Source organism: Sinocyclocheilus rhinocerous, unplaced genomic scaffold (assembly GCF_001515625.1).
Source record: "Sinocyclocheilus rhinocerous isolate Xijiao unplaced genomic scaffold, SAMN03320098_v1.1 scaffold1222, whole genome shotgun sequence".
Lineage (NCBI taxonomy): Eukaryota > Metazoa > Chordata > Actinopteri > Cypriniformes > Cyprinidae > Sinocyclocheilus > Sinocyclocheilus rhinocerous.
Window position 1 is genome coordinate 334,328 of NW_015640234.1, and position 18,271 is coordinate 352,598.

The 18,271-nt window shown below is 36.2% G+C and overlaps 1 protein-coding gene across 1 annotated transcript in view; it reads right to left on the reverse strand.

Annotated features, from left to right (window-relative positions):
• LOC107752599 (dedicator of cytokinesis protein 9) overlaps nt 1-18,271 on the reverse strand; it is a 97,963-nt gene that overhangs the window by 60,348 nt on the left and 19,344 nt on the right. The window contains exons 2-3 of the mRNA XM_016568611.1: nt 5,854-5,970; nt 51-140 (exon numbers count right to left, since the gene is read on the reverse strand). Coding sequence (XP_016424097.1) covers nt 51-140; nt 5,854-5,970 — 207 coding nt within the window. The remainder of the gene's footprint in view (nt 1-50; nt 141-5,853; nt 5,971-18,271) is intronic.

Here is an 18,271-nt window from a genome sequence, read left to right on the forward strand (position 1 = left end):
TGTGTGTGTGTAGGTTTTTGTGTGTGTGTGTGTGTGTGTGTGTGTTTTACCTCTTGCACAAACAGACTCTGTGCCTCTCTCAGCGCGTGTGAAGGTATGGAGGGGTAGAGCGTCCGGATCTGTCGTGGCAGCATACACACCTGCAGAAGAAAGATGGACAGAAAAACACTGTTATAATCAAATCTATACAATCTATAATCACAACTATACAAAACCATACTGATCCAACAACCTCCAACAAATTAGGGACGGCCATGAGAACTCAAGCACTCAGAATTGACAAGATTATGTGAAACAATCATATTCCTTTTAGATGTTTCTTTTTCAAAACATTGATGATTTATTAATAATAATCTAACAGTGTTATTTTTTCTTGTCATATCTTCATCAATAATATGGCACACATTTGAGCTCATGAATACTTCTGTTGAACACTCAAAACAATTTTTTTGCCAAACCTGCCAATCCCAACAACATTTGTTTTTACTAAACATTTGCTAATTATATTATATTGTATTATATATTTAACACAGGGCCCACTGACTTTCATTGCATAGAACAAAAAACACATTTTTTTCAAATGGTCTTCTTTTAGGTTGCACAGAAAAAGGAAAATCCTAAAGGTTTGGAACGACATGAGCTTGAATTTTCATTTTTGGGTGATCTATCACTTTAATCAATTTAAACCAAAATACTCAAACAAGACCTATATCAAACACATCGACAAGAATCACGCCTCACATGACTGACACTGAAACTAGTATTCAACTTCTGTTGCTCATGCAAACAAATACACTGTTTCAGTATGACTTTGAAACCAGTGACTTTTTGTTCAGTATAACTCTATTAGACATCCCTCTGATGGGAGTTTTCTCATGAGAGAAACACTACAACTGAACAAACAAAGCGGGCAGGATGAGATTTTCATAGCAAAACTCCCCAGCCTGACTCACGTCCGCCAGATCAGCAGGACTCAAACTGCCAGCTTCAGTTTTTATGGACAGACAGTCTCCATCCATTCAGCCAATAAGAGCATAAAAGTGGTCAAGGCTGGTTAGCATGACTCCATTAGCTCCTGCTTGCAGATGTTGTAACTAGGCCAATTAACTGCAAAAAGCATCTTTCTCCACTGACGGCCATTCAAAAAAGTCTGTGCACTCTGACAAAATAATTCAAGCAAATGTATTCAGATGAATGAGAATGCAAACAGAAAGCTTCCTTCAGGTATTACCTCTTTACCTCTTTGGTTTAAACCGCCACATGAACATCCAGCATATACAGCGAATCAGAGCGCTGCATGAACTTGTTTAACCAGTCAGAACTCATTCTCACACTCTCACAAATAAAACACGATACTGCAAATAATATCAGAACACAATAACAATTCAAGAAAATTAACCTGCCAATTAATAAAATATTATTATTTAAAATATACTAGAAAATACGTATTAATGATACATAAAATGATAAACTACATCATCAGCATTTTTAAAGTATTTTATTTGACATAAATGAAAGTGTTCAATATGTCATACGGTCCCAAGCCTAATAATCAGGGTTATTATCATTTAACTCAAATTAAAACCATTAAAAACATTTTCATTACTTGAAATAAAATAAACACCAAGTGAATTAAACTATTTAAAAAAAACTAAAACAGGCAACATTTCTCATTTTCATTCAGTTTAGATTAATAACTAAAACTTAATAAAGACTATATGGGAACTTTAAAAAATAAACTAATAAAAATGTCTAAAACACAACAAAATGACTAAAACTTTGCTAAAAACTAAAATGAAAACAAAATAAATATATAAAAATTAAATTAAATTTAAAATATCAAACTATAATTCTACATCAATGATACTAATATAACACTGGTAATAATCAAATTTTCATAACCTAATGAATTTTTGGTGATTACAGACAAATTCACAATGTTTTGTCATCACTCATTTTTCATTATCCTTTTTTTTTATTCATGCCAAATGAAATACACTGAACAAAATTATAAACGCAACACTTTTGTTTTTGCCCCCATTTTTCATAAGCTGAACTCAAAGATCTAAGACTTTTTCTATGTACACAAAAGGCCTATTTCTCTCAAATATTGTTCACAAATCTGTCTAAATCTGTGTTAGTGAGCACTTCTCAGTTGCGTTTATAATGTTGTTCAGTGTATGTACCCTAAACTAAGTCCCCTGAGATCTGAGATGAAATGTATAAATGACTGTCTGTTTACCTCAAATGCTCTTGATGTTTTAAATTTAGAAGGAAAGTGTTTCTCTGTGTCACCAGGGTCAGCGGGTCTCAGAACCAGCGGAAAAATAGCGTTAATAGCATTCCAAAGAAAAAACACACAATAGAGCCCTCCTGTTCCTAAACTTCCCTTCCTGAAGCCCTCACTTCCTCCTGGAGAGATGCTAATCGCAGGGGGTGAGAAGAGGAGGAACACTGCCGTAGTCTTCCAGGAGCCACGCACACACTCCCAAATACCATGAGCACACCACTACAGGACAGCAGTGTGTTAGTAAAACTTTACGAGCTAATGAAGATTCAGGCAGTGGTTAAAGACCTGGGTTGGTAACCTTAAAGGTCACAGGTTCAAGGCAAGCTCACAAAGGGATACAAGGGAAAAGACACGTCTGATGTCACGAGATTAGCAGGTTAGCAGCACGTCAGGAACTTTAAAATGGTAAACATGTTGGTCTGTAGAGGAACAAGCAGGTGGAGCAGTGCCCCACCAAAATAATCATCCACTATAGAATGACCTCGATTTAAAATCAATCAATAATAAATCATAAATGAGAACATTTACAATCGCAAACAATTTAGTGCAGATTCATATTGGATTTATTACTGTTCGCGTTTACAGATTTTGCACAAGCAGCCTTGTGAAGGTACACAGATTGGCTGTACAGCATTTGAGAAGAATATCATAATGCCAAAATCGGAAATGTCAAATGAAAAAAAATCTGAATAAATAACCAAGCTGGCCAATAGAATTATATATAGTATTCTATTTTTTTTTTTATTCAGCTAAGAGGTCACAAAGATATCCTTTTGATCACGTCTTCACATGATTACAAATTTGCAGGTCAGTTCACCAAACTTCAACATTCGTGAAATTCATATGAGCTTGCGTTTCCTGTCTCCAGCATTCATATGCGATTGAATGGAAGACAATGAAACAAAAAATCAAGTGCAACCCCCCTTTAATGGGCATTGATTGGCAGGATTAAGCTGCAAAGTGGACCAGACATACTGATTAAAGGTCTGAATCTGCAAGACTAGTTTACACAGGTTAGTGCTTGCTAGCTGGTCTTTTCAGTAGGCTCATCCAGTATTAGCATTGTGGCATGTGTTAGCCTGCTAGTGGCAGTAATAAGCAGGAAACTCTAGTGCGGGAGTGACATTTATTCTTGCATTTGACAAAAGCTTTTCATCTAAAGAAGCTTTATACACTGCAAACGAATGCATTGGCCATCCCACTGGAACAGTTGATGTGCTTTTTAGTGATAGAGCAGTACTGTGATCTCAGATCCTGGGTTATCTTAACCGGGAAATGAGTCTGTGCACTTTTGCAGCCTGGTTAATTAACCATCACGCTGTCAAAAACCCTGAGGAACGTTTTGCGGTCTCATCCTGAGAGCGCCTGCCTGGGCCACTTCTGTATCCTTTTGGCAGCTTAAGGGGCCGTTCACACACAACGCGTTTTTCCATTCCAATACACTACTTTTCCATTGTTTTTCTGTGGAAAACACACGCTAGACCATTGCGTGCGCTTTCCTATCGCGTCTTTTGCAGCGTCTCTCTCGTACATGAGCGCCGCGTTTTTAAGACGCCGTGTCAAGCTAAAATAATTTCAACTGTTGAACTCACATCAATGTCAGTTCCAAAACAGTGGACCAATCAGTAGACCCCGGAGGCGGGGCAAGCGTTGTGAGCTTTTGTTTACAGTAGAGCCATTCTGCGCCATTCCTGAGCACTGCGTCTTGCGTTCTTAAGGCCCGTTCACACCAAGGACGATAACTATAAAGATAACGATAAAGATATAGTTCTAAAAATTGTTCTCAATATTAAAGAATAGCAGAGTCCACACCACAACTATAACAATAAAGGCACAGAGAAACGATATCGTTGGAATCACTTTCAGAATGATCATTTCCAGCTGTTGAACAATAAAAACATTGAGAGCCAATCAGAATCAATCCTGCTATCGAGAGCTCGAGAATTTAAAGCGGCAGACGAGCATGTGCTTGGAATAAACAAACAATATCGTTCCCTGGTGTGGACGCTAATATAGTTATCTTTATAGTTATCGTTCTTGGTGTGAATGGGGCTTTAGACTCAAAGACGGGTTCTGTGTGAACGGCCCCTCAGCCTTATATTTTACTTTTTATTTAGTAGATACTACATTTGGTATGAAACTTAGTGACCGGTACAAAAGTATGTTCTTTATAGTATGACTATGGGTAGTATGAAGGAAATTCGGGCCTACTACACCAGTCATGTTGTCATTGTCATGTGACCTACAGCATCAGTTGCATCGTTTGACGGACATTCATAAATCCTTCCGTGTGGCTTCATGGGATTGTAAAGTGTCCATTGAATGCGCAATCCCGTAATTAGTAGATCATCCGGGTACCTTTCACCTACAGTTTTTGAATGTTATGAATGAATCCCAGCTTAGTACATAAGTTGGGATGCAGCCTAGATCTCTGTGCAGTTGGGTAGGTGATGCTGTTTTGATGAAGCACAGCTATGGACATCAGAAACAGTGAGCGTTCTAGAGGATTTCAGTGGACAACATCTCCACTATTAAATGGACTCTGTGTGCAGCTGTGACGGTCAGACAGCTTTACTACACTGAACCTTTCTTCTGAGAGCCATGACTCCAGCTGAACAGTGTGATCACAGCCGGTGGTGACCCAGAGAAACGACACGAGACAATGAGAGAGAGGAGGCTGGGGACATCTGCTCTGCCGGTCAGGATCTCTGAGGATATGTCAGTGTGTCGGCCGCTCATAGATCAGGATGGACAGAGCCTGGTGTCATGAGATCTGTGGCTCAGGTCACAAAGTCTCATTGTTCATAGATTAAAGCTGAAATGTGTCATATTTCAATGTTACTTCCTGTCCCAGTTGAATGTAGAGAGACAATGCTAAGTAAACCATTAGTAGGTTGTTGTTCTGAAGAGTGTAAACACTGTGGACGTGGGACCGGTTTCACCGGCTGTGAGTAAGTTACAACTTAGACTAGTTTTGACATAAAGGGGCAGTAATTTACAACTTACGCTCTACTAAATATGTCTGTGTTGCACCATTAAACTCAACGTTACGTTTCGTATAAACTAAATATTTATGAAAGCCTCCGACTAGGAGTAACAGTTGGAATGAAATATCAGTTTGACTGAATTGCATCAAGAAGCTCATGTTTTACCTGACAGACTTCAATCCTGCAGACATATATGAAAAAGTTGACATCTACACTCATTTACATTTTAAGAAAGAGAACATTATGTGAATAAGTTACTTTGTTAGTGGCTCTTCAACGCGAAACATTCTTTACCGTTTGTTACGTGAGACAAAATTTTGAATTAAAGATGAACTGAAATTAACACCTTTTTAACACAATTTCTGTTCATGTATTTGACGGTTGATTAATTCAAAAGTCTTACAAAATTACTTTATATTATTTAATAAAATAATAAATAATTATTACAAAGCATTTTCGGTTTCGGTTTTCGGCCAAGTGCATCCAGAATTTTCGGTTTCGGCCCAGAATTTTCATTTCGGTGCATCCCTAGATACTGCAATAAAAAACTCACTGGAAAGTCACAGATATTCTGACCTGGAAATCCTCGAGAGGAAATTGCAGCATGTCTCTGAGTCCATCGCTGAGGATCTGAGTTTTCCTCTGCACCAGCACACTCTCATAGTCCAGAGGCTCCACCACACGCGGCTTCACCTAATACACACACAAATTCAGCACATCTTACAGATATAACGCTACTAACATTCCAGCATGTTATAGGGTGATGCTCATATTTACTAATTAGAGGAGAAATAGTGATTTAAAAAAATGAATTTGCATATGAGGCCAGGGGTGTTCTGTAAAGTCCCATAGTGAAATATTACTCCCTGAAAACCTCAATGAGCAAGACACTTCAGATACGTCATTGTACCTGTTACTTAACAGACTCAATATTATTTAATGGCAACACTGTCTGAAAAGTCCAACAAACTCCCCCAGCCCCAATAAGAGTTCAGGAAATTAAAAGGAGTTTTAAGGATAAAAAAATGAACTAAAAAAAGTGATGGAACTAAAGCTGAAATAGTCAATGTTGTACTCTAGACTCAATATTATTTAATGGCAACACTGTCTGAAAAGACCAACAAACTCCCCCAGCCCCAATAAGAGTTCAGGAAATTAAAAGGAGTTTTAAGGATTAAAAAAGGAATAAAAAAGTGATGGAACTAAAGCTGAAATAGTCAATGTTGTACTCTATTGTGCGGCGATAACAACTTTCCCTCTGACGTTTTCCTTTGAATCTCTTTATGTAAAATATATGAGAATTTTGGATGAGGATCTTGGTAATATGTTTCCACTGATATTATATAGAAGGAATCTGGGAGTGTGTGTGTGTGTGTGTGTGTAAGACTAAGTGAGATAACACAGTCCACTCACACATCTGGGAGTGATACTAGCAACATGACCTCAGATGCAGATCTCCATGGAGACGGAGTTGTTTTGATGATGATATCATAACTGGATAGACCAATCAAAGACCAGAATCTTACACAAACACCATGAACACCAGCTTTACTGACTGTACAACACATTAAAGCCTCCAGGCACCACATAAAATAATTATCAACCAGTTCAATCCCGGCAGTGTGTGTGTCATGAGCATACAAACCCCGACTCTCAAAGTCAGGCTGAGCCAGGCTCAGTGGAAATATGTGCATGTGGCGACATTCCTTCAAAATGATATTACATTGCATTACAACTCTTTCCATTGATATATGTGATGCTAAACGTGTGTTCAGTTTTATCTGAAACAGATTAACGGCAATTAAATATCCGGTGAGCGACATTAAATTGTTAACACTCTATTGCATTTGAAAATAACATATACATCACCTACTCAAAAACCTAAACCTAACCGATAGTGTTAGAACACAAGCAAGCGTGAAACAATAATGCATTTGCAGAAGCAACCATGTCATTTTCACTTGTTTCTACAAGTCTTTGAACTCTTTTATCGTGACTCATGTTTCATGAGACTCGTATCCGACTTCACAAGTGCATTGCTGTACCAGGTGAGCTACCGAGCTAGTTTACTGTAACTTGCAAGTTTATGTGATGCAAATGTCAAAATTACTTTACAAATCATACACTTTGGTCTTAAAGGGGTCATATGATGCGATTTCACATTTTCCTTTCTCTTTGGAGTGTTACAAGCTGTTCGTGAATAGATAAGATCCCTAAAGTTGCAAAAGACTAAAGTCTCAAACCCAAAGAGATATTCTTTATAAAAGTTAAGACTCGTCCACACCCTCCTAAAACAACTCGTTTAAACACGCCCCCCCCACTGGATGCATCGAATGACTCGTTTATAATGGGTTTTATTGTTTTTGTCTCGACTCGCCGGGCGACACGGCATCACAGTATGGTAAGGGGCGTAACATTTCCGTCACACGCTTGAGGTATTCGGCCAATCACAACGCACTGGATAGCTGGCCAATCACAGCACACCTCGCTTTTCAGACCGATGAGCTTTGTAAAAATTGACGCGTTTCAGACAGGCGGGGCATAGAGGAGAAACAATAATGTACAATATGTGGAAAATACTGTGTTTTTTTAACCTTAAACCGCATAAACACATTTCTTTACACTAAATACACAAAATAATGTTCTTTTTAGCAGCATCATATGACCCCTTTAAGAGGTATTAGCATAGTATTGTACAAGATACCACACAAAAATAGGTCTTTATTAATCAATAATGTAAGCCCTGTAATCATAGTTTGTGTGAAAAGGAATAAAGGTTGTTGGTGTTTTACTGTCAACTAGTGTTCATTCCAGCTGGAAACTGTGGTGAATTGTATGCATAGGTACGGTTTGCAAAAATGTAGGTAGACGCATGTTTTTCCAATGAGCCTCATTTACTAATAATAGAGCAGAGAAACAGCTGTCCAGTCAAACGAAATAAAGTGGATGTGTTTGTATGCGTGTGAGTGTTAATATTCGTATTTGAAACATTCAGCAGTTTAATCTTTAACACATATATGACACACCAGAGTTACAGTCATATGACTGACAGGTGATTTTATTATCGCAGATGAAACTAACTGCACAGAAACTAGAGCAATTTCAGAGAGTAATGACCTAACCAGGGATGCTACTAACTTCGTTTAACTATTCAGTAGTGTTTTCCCTCCAGAACAGGTTGCAGTACATGACAACAAATAATTTATTTTAAATGGCCTTGATGTGAGTGCATTTTTTAGAGGTACAATTATTTCATGTAATTTCCTAATTAATGTAAACTTAAAATTTGCAAAAATTAACAATAATTACAAAAAGAAAAGTAAAGTAAAAAAGCTAAATGTTTTAAAAAATGCGTTTAGATGGAGTATCGTATGTCACAGCATGTGTACAAACACAAATGGGAAACACACACACCTTTATTTATTCCTGGGAACATGAATAGGACAAAGTTTGTACAGTTGTGTTGTGTTCAAAATGGCATCACAGTAATGCATCAGTTACTGTGGCTAAGTGTTTGTATGTGTGTACTTACCCAAATTTGTACCAAGAAGTGAATTAATTCAGACAAAACCTCCTTTCACAGATATTCTCATTAGTACAATTGTTATTTTTAAATTGTAAACTTGTTTTTTGTTAAGGTTAGGCTATAGTATTTATAAATAGCTGTATATAGAAACAACAGAATCTAAGTAATGTCCTCATAAGTAAACCTTTACGGTTTTGCACTAGAAATTTCTAACTGCAAACTGATCAGAAATCACAGACAGTGCAGTCTGATATCAGCACTCCAGAACAGCTGTGTGAATGTGTGTTTATTTCTTTACACTGCTGTACTCTGAAACATCCAGACACACTCCAACTGGACACAACCGGCCCACAAAGGCACGCTCACTACAGCACACTCTGCTTCCAAAATAAAGTTCATAAGTCAGTAGAACAGCAGAATGTATTGAACTAAAGTGACAGCAGGAAAGACATACACGTGTGAGCTGATGGAAGCTTGTGTGATCTCCACATGAATCATCTCAGCACATTAATCTCTCTCTTCTGAGGAGCAGTGCACTTTCCACTTTAAAGCAAACAGCCTGAAAGCTGAGCTCAACTCCATTGTGTGTGTAGCAATAGAAACACAGGAGAAAGATACAGTATGTGGGCAGTGACAGAGGTGTGTGTGTGTGTGTGTGTGACGATAATGCTGGAAGAGACATTTGATACCTTTTTAACCCTTAAAAACCATAATGATTCCTTCCGAGTACAATACTGTTTAAAAGTTTGGGGTCAGTATGATTTTTTTTTTTAATGTTTTCAAAAAGTCTCCTCACCAAGGCTGCATTTATTTAGTCAAAATGCTGTAAAAACAGTAATATTGTGATATATTATTACAATTTAAAATGTTTTCTATGTTAAAAATGATTACTGTGATCAAAGCTGAATTTTCAGCATCATTACTCCAGTCTTCAGTGTCACATGATCCTTCAGAAATCATTCTAATATGCTGATTTGATGCTCAATAAACATTTCTGATTATTATCAATGTTGGAAACAGTTGCTTAATTTTTCTGTGGATAATTTTTTTAATCAATGAATATTTTTTTTTAAGAAAAGAAAGTTCAAAGGAATCTTTTGTAACATTATACACGTCTTTACCGTCACTTTTGTCCAATTTAATGAATTCTTGCTGAAAAATTGTATTGTACACTGTCAAATCTACCCTTAACCCCTAACTCACCCTTAACCCTAACCTAAACCAAACCTAACCAGACAACCAAACCTGTCCCTAACTTAAACCGTATCCCACCTCAATAGAAGCAAGTGTTTTGCAATTCAACATGAATACCATCAGTACATTGTACCTAACAATTATAAATTATTTATTACATAGTAGTTAAAGACACCTAATATAAAGTGGGGCCTAAAAGTCGTGTTTAAAGTCTTAATTTGTTTATTATTTAAAACTTATTTTAATAAATTACATCGTACTGAACCCAAACCCATAAGGTTTCATACAGTAACATATCAATTGAATATGTCATGGTATGATCTTCTGACACCATCACTGTACCATGACACCTCCACAATACTTTCTGGAAAGACATTTCAACCCCAAAACACTTAACCCTCTGGTCCTCTTCGTTTGGGAGTCACACTTGGCTCCTTCGCGGTCAAAAGTGACCGAAGCCTTTTTTGATTATTATTTAGAATTTTGAAGGGATTTTAAGATGTTATGCAATATTTATACAATTTTAATGAGCTATTATTATTAGCTAATTAATAATAATTTTTTTCCCACAAGAATTCATATTTTTTATTTCATTATTTAATTATTATTTTTCAATAAATGGATTCCCATTGCTTTTTTAGACATAATTTCTTCATTTTATTAGGTTTTGCTTTTAGATATATATTTAGACATTCTAAAAGACTACTTTTTGTCAAGGTTTAGATATTTTTGGTTAGATAAATATCAGGTTTTGCATTATGATTACAATCAAACATTGTGTGTGTGTCTGTGTGTGTGTGTGTGTGTTTGTTTGTGTGCGTGGTCTGCACAGTGGCTGATTTGTAGTTTGTACCACCAACAGATTCTCTGAGTTGTAGTTTTTTTGTATTTCCCATTCATTTCCTATGTCAGTCATTTTTGACCGGGAAGGAGCCAAGTGTGACTTTTTTTTTTTTTGACCATTTAACATATCCGAATCATGTCCATGATTTTTTTTGTGTGTGTTCACATAGCTAATGTAACAAAAGTCACCAAGTGCCATCTCATTCCGATGAAGCTACGATTTTTACAATTTCAAAATATAACATTTTTCGGTCAAAAATGACAGAAGAGGCCCAGAAGGTTAAAGTACTGGCTAACTCAAATGACTGACTTAAAAAAGTCAAATGTTGTTTAAAAAAGTTAACGGACTATGAATTTACCACAGAGTTGATTTAAAAAAAAAAAAAAATGATTGACGTCATACACTGACAGTTGATTAACTATCAAACTATCATGAACATAATTAACTATCAATCTGATTGACTGTAAAACTATCATAAAGTTGTTAAAAAATGCTTTACTTTACTATAAAACAAACAGTTAATTGAAAAAAAAAAGATTCAGATAGATTGATTAAACTATCAAATTATTCCACTCAGAGTCCCCTCACTTAAAAAGCAACAAAAAGCATCTCAGGTCAGACTGACAGGAGCTTATGTGAGCGCACTAACCTTCCCCTGAGGACCCGCACCGTCCTGCTCTTCCTCCACCACAGGGACATATTTAAACTGCTGCGGAGACTCGATCACCAGATCTTTCTTGGGCATTTTCCCCGTCTTGCCCTGCATGACTACAAACTCTTTCTGTCAGATAAACTCTCCACATCCAAATCTGTCCTGTAGAACGTGCAGTTGTGAGCCTGCGGAGTGACAGGAATCACAGCACTCCTCTTGAGATCCCAGAGAGCAGCCAGATCTCAGCATGTCCGGCAGCCCGCCGCTCTCTCCAAAACACACGCTCACACACTGGACACAAGCCTCACCTCACGCTCTGACTGAAGACAGACGCCCCTCCTACACTCCAGTGCCGACGGGAATCACCATACACTCACTCGCACATTCCTCCCCCGTCAGACAGCCTCATGGGATCCACCTGCACGCTAATCACAGTGTCCCAACACACACACACACACACACAGCAAAACTTCATCCTCAGAAGCTGCTCTTCCATAGACCTCTTAATGGAGATCAGAGTTATGTTTTATTTAAGTGTCAACTTCGTCTAAAATGGTTTTCCAAAAATTCCTCACAGGAATCCAACACAGCAGAGTACAAGGCTATAAAATAAATGTGCACAGTTCAGCTCATTCAGTCTGGGAGAAAATAGATTTGAGAAGTGTTTGAGATCACATTTGAAATCTTTACTATCTTGGAAAATCTACGCAGGGTTGTAAACTAAAACTGAAACTGTTAAAAATCAACACTTATTTATTTATTTATTTATTTTTACAGAGTCCTTGTTATACATGTACTTACTACAGTAATGACAGTAAATTATGCATAATTACATGCAATGAACCCTAATCCTAACCCTATAGTAAGTACATGTTAATAATTAATATTACTCCGTACTTATTTGGATAATTACACATTAAAAATTACAACTTAAAATGAAGCGTATCTGAAATTCATTTATGTTAATTGAAATAAAACTGAAATAAAATATAAATATTATATGAAAAACTCAAACTTAAAAAAAAAAACCTTAAAGAACAATTAGAAATGTTGGCTTGGCAATTAACTGAAATCACATAAATTGAAGTTGAAGGAGATTATTAAAACTGAAATAAAAAAAAGCTACATTTAAAAAAAAACTAAAAATAATACAAAAAATACAAAAAGCATAAAATTACTACAACTTATTATATATAAAGATAAAAACTAATTCAAATTATTGAAATAGTACTACAAGTAATAACTCTAACAAATTAAGTGCAGTTTAAGACACTATTGCGATCTGTCCTGAAACTATAGGAAGAGTCTATTTCTCAGGAGAAGAATCCATTTGCTCTCCATTTTTTTTCTCATTGCTGTCTGGAAGATGTCAAAGATAACCCTATTGTGATTTTTTTCCTACAGGCAGGATTGAGAGAGAGAGAGTGTGTGTTTTTCTTAGTTTAGAAACACTCTTTACTATTCAAAAGGGCTGTAAATGTAAATGAACAGCGTAACATCCTTTATTAACTACAGCGTGTTATGAGTGGTTAAAAGGCTCAAGATAATGTCAACACTGATGCCAAACCTGTTGTGATGCATCTTCACGCACCAACTTTTCAAAATGAATGACGTTTGAGTGCTACAGTGGAGTATTTTCCTTCCATATTACTTGTAGTACTTGTTTTGTACATTTTTCAAGTATCTGTACGCGTTCCAAGACGTGATAATGTCTGATTCATGGATGAGCTCATTATTTTCAAAAGAACCTGATGGATTGGTTTAAAAATCGCAATGAACAATTGATTTGCGAATTGCGAATCTAATCGCAGCTGTTCTTGAGTCAAAAATAGGGTGACCAGATGGTAATATTTTATTATTGTAACTATGCTTTTACTCAAGTATTTGATTTGTGTACCTCATCCACCGCTGATGTGTGTGTGTGTGTGTGTGTGTGTGTGTGTATGTGTGTGTGTGTGTGTGTTCTAAACATGTCTCCTGTCTCTGTGACACACCCTGTTTATTCATCTGCTGAGAGGGAATTCCACACACACACACACAACAAACCCAAACACACTGTTAAGAGTCCACAAAAGGACAGTGTGTGTGTGTGTGTGTGTGTGTGTGTGTGAGAGCACAGCAGTGCTAGTTCCTAATCTTTTGCCATGCTTTAAAGAAGTACACTTATTTTAATGTGTTGACTGACTAACAGACTAAAGCACATGGCAATACTGGATTATTATTATTATTATTTAAACTAGTGTGTTATTATTCATTTGATACTTCTGAAGTTAATATATTTTATTTATATTTATATTTTAAATATATTTGCACTTCATTGCAACTTCAATAACTGTGCAGTTACAAATATATTTAAATACATGGCATGCAAGTTTCAATAGAAATGCCATTAAATTAGATTTCAGTTTGTCAGTATATACATTCAGCAACACACTTTAACCATATAGGACAACAGAAGTAATTATGATATTACTTACTAATATTATGTACCTACCTATAACAATCCATTTCTTACAGCTGCTTGTCCCTGAATAAGTTCAAACATTAAAACAATGCAGATCAACAAGTCCATTTTTTCTTTCATATAGTCTGAAAAAGAAATTTTGGTGTAGGATTTGCTAGCGAATTTCACAAATAATTAAAAAGAAACAGCAAGTAACACATTGAATTAAATGTGAAATTTAAATAGAAATTGAAGTAGAAAGACTGACATTTTATGTTCTTGTAAAACACACTACAATTATCTTTGTTTTATTAACAAAAGATTACATTTTTTAACAGTGTCGGTTGATTTTTGTAATTCGATTCTTTCTTATTTCTCATAATTGAACATTTACAATGTGATTTACTGTACAATTTACAGTCTTACTATATTATAATCTTACAATGTAACTTTAGATATCAATTGTGACTTGTATAATGAAAATGCTATACCAAAAATGTGAATTTATATCTTACAACCTGACTTTATTTCTTATTGTAAACTTTATCTCGCAATCTAATCTTCTGCTATTTTTTTTTTACCCCAGAAATTAAAAATAAATATACTAAAATGGATTTGAAATAGATTTATTTCATGCTAAGTGTACTACAAATACATTTATATATTCATGTACTTAATAAAAATACCCTGCAATTGTACTTTTGGTATAGGCCTACTAAACTGGTGCACTTAAAGTCTGCTAAATTGTAACAACTAATTTTGTACTTAATGCACTTTAAAAGCTGCTGATTTGTATTTAAGATTTGGCAAATTCATTAATAATGTTATAAAAACTGGCAGTACTCCATAATTTTGGTCTTATCTGCAAAAACCTATACACAATTTTATTTTCAAACACATAATATCCATTGTGTGTATGTGTTGATTTTACAGCGTGTCTTTCTACATGACATCCCTCAAACATATAAAACATGTCAAAAACAGGCAGCGAGATCCTTTACTAACAAACAAATTCATTCAACTCAAAGATCAACCTCTCTATGGAGCACGCACATACACAAATGAGAGCTGGAAGAATAATCTGTAGCACACATACACACCTCTTACTTAAAAACATGAGAAAAGCAACTGGAAGGCATAGTTCTGCTGCCACCTGCAGACAGGAAATCCCACTGCAGCTGATCTACCAACACACACACACACACACACACACACACACACACACAGTACAATAAAGTGCTCCTAGTCTTATCAATGTCTACCACACCAGTGTTTAAGAACTGAAAACAAGTATTAACAGATGCCACAAAACACTCTAAACATTCATTAGTGTTGGAGAACTAACACATTACAGTGATTACACCCCAACTTCACCACTGTTTATATGCTTATCATTCCTGTCAGTTCATCATCTCACTTCATTCATTCATTCATTCATTCAGGACAGATTTATGAGTGTTGATTCATGACTCAGGTTTACACAGTCATCAGCTGAACACTGAATCACTAATCACTCATCTGCAGGAATGTGAGTGTGTTTGAGGGGCATCTGAGCGAGTCTCGGCATGTTCAACTCTCTCAGGAGGAAACACACCATGAGCAGTACACTACAATCAGATAACCACATCTGTGCTTTCCATAAGACTTAGGGCTGAATTCATCTGAACTGAACTAATCTATAAGAAACCGTACATCAGAATAAACACCCTTGTAAGAATCCAAACTCCAGGACTCTGAACTACACCTGAATTTGACATTTCACTTGAACAGCAACAGCAATGAGACGAAATAAGACGAGATGGGATGACATTTGTGAACAGTGAAGATTGAATGACATTCATAACACGATTTGTGAATTTAAGAGAAGAGATGAGATCAGATCAGACCAGATAAGAAGAGGCCAGAATCATTCCAAGTGAAGACACCAGAATGATTCAAAGATATTCAGAAGAACTTGAGAAGCCACAAGACATCTGTGAAACATCGGAGGAGATCAGTGAACACGGAGATGTTTGAGAACTTTATAGATAACTGAAGGACATTCATAAGAAAACTGGTGAACTTGAGAAGAGATGAGATGCATTAAGATTTGGCAACATTCAAGAAGATTTGTGAACACTGGAGAAAAGACCAGACTAGATCAGATGAGATGAGATGAGAAAAGACGAGACGAGACTTGAAGAGAAAAGAAGAAGAAGAGAGGAACAGACCAGAGGAGAAGAGTTTTGAAAACATTTGAGAAGATTTATGAACACTGCATATAATTCAAGAAAATTTGAAATGGACTTAAGAGATGAGATCAGATAAAAAGTGACCACACACAAGACCTGAACTGAAGAGATCAGAAGATCTATTGGACTGAACACTGGAGAGGATTCAAGGTCATTCAGAAGAAGACTTGTGAACTTGAGAAGAGAAGAGATTAAATAAGACGAGACAAAACAAGAACAGACCAGACCAGCCCAGATGAGAAAAGAAAAGATTTGAAAAGAAAGAGACCAGAAGAGAAGATATCTGAGAACATCTGAAGACATTTGGGAGCTGATTCGAAACCATTCAAGACGGACAAAACCATTTGTGAAAGGAAGAAATGAGACAAGAAGAGACAAGACGAGAACAGACAAAGAGCATTTGTGGACAATGAAGGTTATTTAAGATAAATGAAGAACATCTGTGCTGATTAAAAGACAACATTTGAGAGCATTTGTGAACACTGGACATGAGACAAAGGGAGAAGAATCCAGACCAGATGAGAAAAGACAAGACTTAAGAATAAAGAGACCAAAAGGGAAGAGAAAGCGACCAGAAGAAAAGTTGGTTGTCAACACTTGACGACATTTGAAATGAATATTATTCAAGAGCATTCAAGGTTATTCAAGGACTTTGAGAAGAAGATTTAGAGAAGACAAGCCAAACCTGAGGAGATTAGTGAACACTGGAGAGGTTTGAGAACATTGAGGATGATTGAAGCACATTCAGAAGAAGATTGGTGAACATGAAGATACAGAAGGAGAGTGTGAGGTGACACATGGTCTTGGATAAAGCATCATGAATCACAGCGAGTGTGTGCAGCAGAACAGCAGTGGGCTTGCAGACACAACACCCCTGTGAGCTCCCGAGAGAGGAGCCGCTCTGACCAAAGGTTATCACACTGGTGACCTCCCATCTGTTCACACATGCAGCATGTAACTGTGGCTGCCAGAAACAGTGTGCCCCATGGACACACACACTCTTCCGGTGTAGGAAACACATTTAGTTTGACATGAGTCACGTGATCCCATTTATAGGGCCGTGTTTTATTCTGCTCCCTGTGTCATTCAGTAGAGATAACGCTGCCCTACACATCAAACAACCTTATCTCCAGACTACCACAAATGCTCACATGGGAGCAAAAAGATCTTTATCAAGTACAATCTCACGTTTTTGACTCACATGTGTCGGGGTGTGTGTTGTTGCTTTTGGAATACGTGGAAATCACACTCAATCATTTCCACTGGTTTCAAAAGAACTCATACTGATGCATTAGAGGAGACCAAGAAGTGTTGTCTCACATCTCGGCGAAACGGCAGTTGTTTTCCTTACATCTTCAATAGAAGTAAGTGTATGCATCTTAAACATTGACAAATTACTTACAAGTCATTTAGTATTATCATTAATATAAGCTTTTGTTTCCCCCTGCATGTTTCTGTAAGTTCTTCACACCACATTACTTTGATTTAGCGGACAAACATTTTTCAAATGATTAAATTAATATTTTAACTGCTACTGTAGTTTTGGGTGGCAATAAATAATAAAACATTATGCCAATGTTCTACTCTTTTAAATGATTTCTATCTTTTTAATGAGTTTTTTTTTTTCTTGATTATGATATCAAGACAATCTAGTAGAGATGCACCGATTGCAATTTTCTTGGCCGATTCCGATTTCCGATTTTTTGTTAGTGTGATCTGCCGATACCGATTTTTGCCGATTCCGATTTTCTTTCTAAGAACTATAATTGACAGCATATACAAACAAAAATTTACTTTTCTTCAACGCAAAGTTTTATTTTCATAAAAAAAAAACAAGTAAAAAGTCAGTAATAAGATAACACATAAAAAAATTGCAAACAACAGCACAAATAAATGCAATAGAATAAAGAGAGCTATGAAACTAAGTTTTTGAGGTTAAGTAAGTTTTTATTCAGTTAAGAAATGCTACAGAAATTAAAGTAATCAAATGTAAAATAAGACATCCAGTGTTATTTTACATTTGATTACTTTAATTTCTGTAGTTTTCATTGTAAAAATTAAATACAGTTTAATTATTACCATTAAAGTAATAAACGGTATTCAG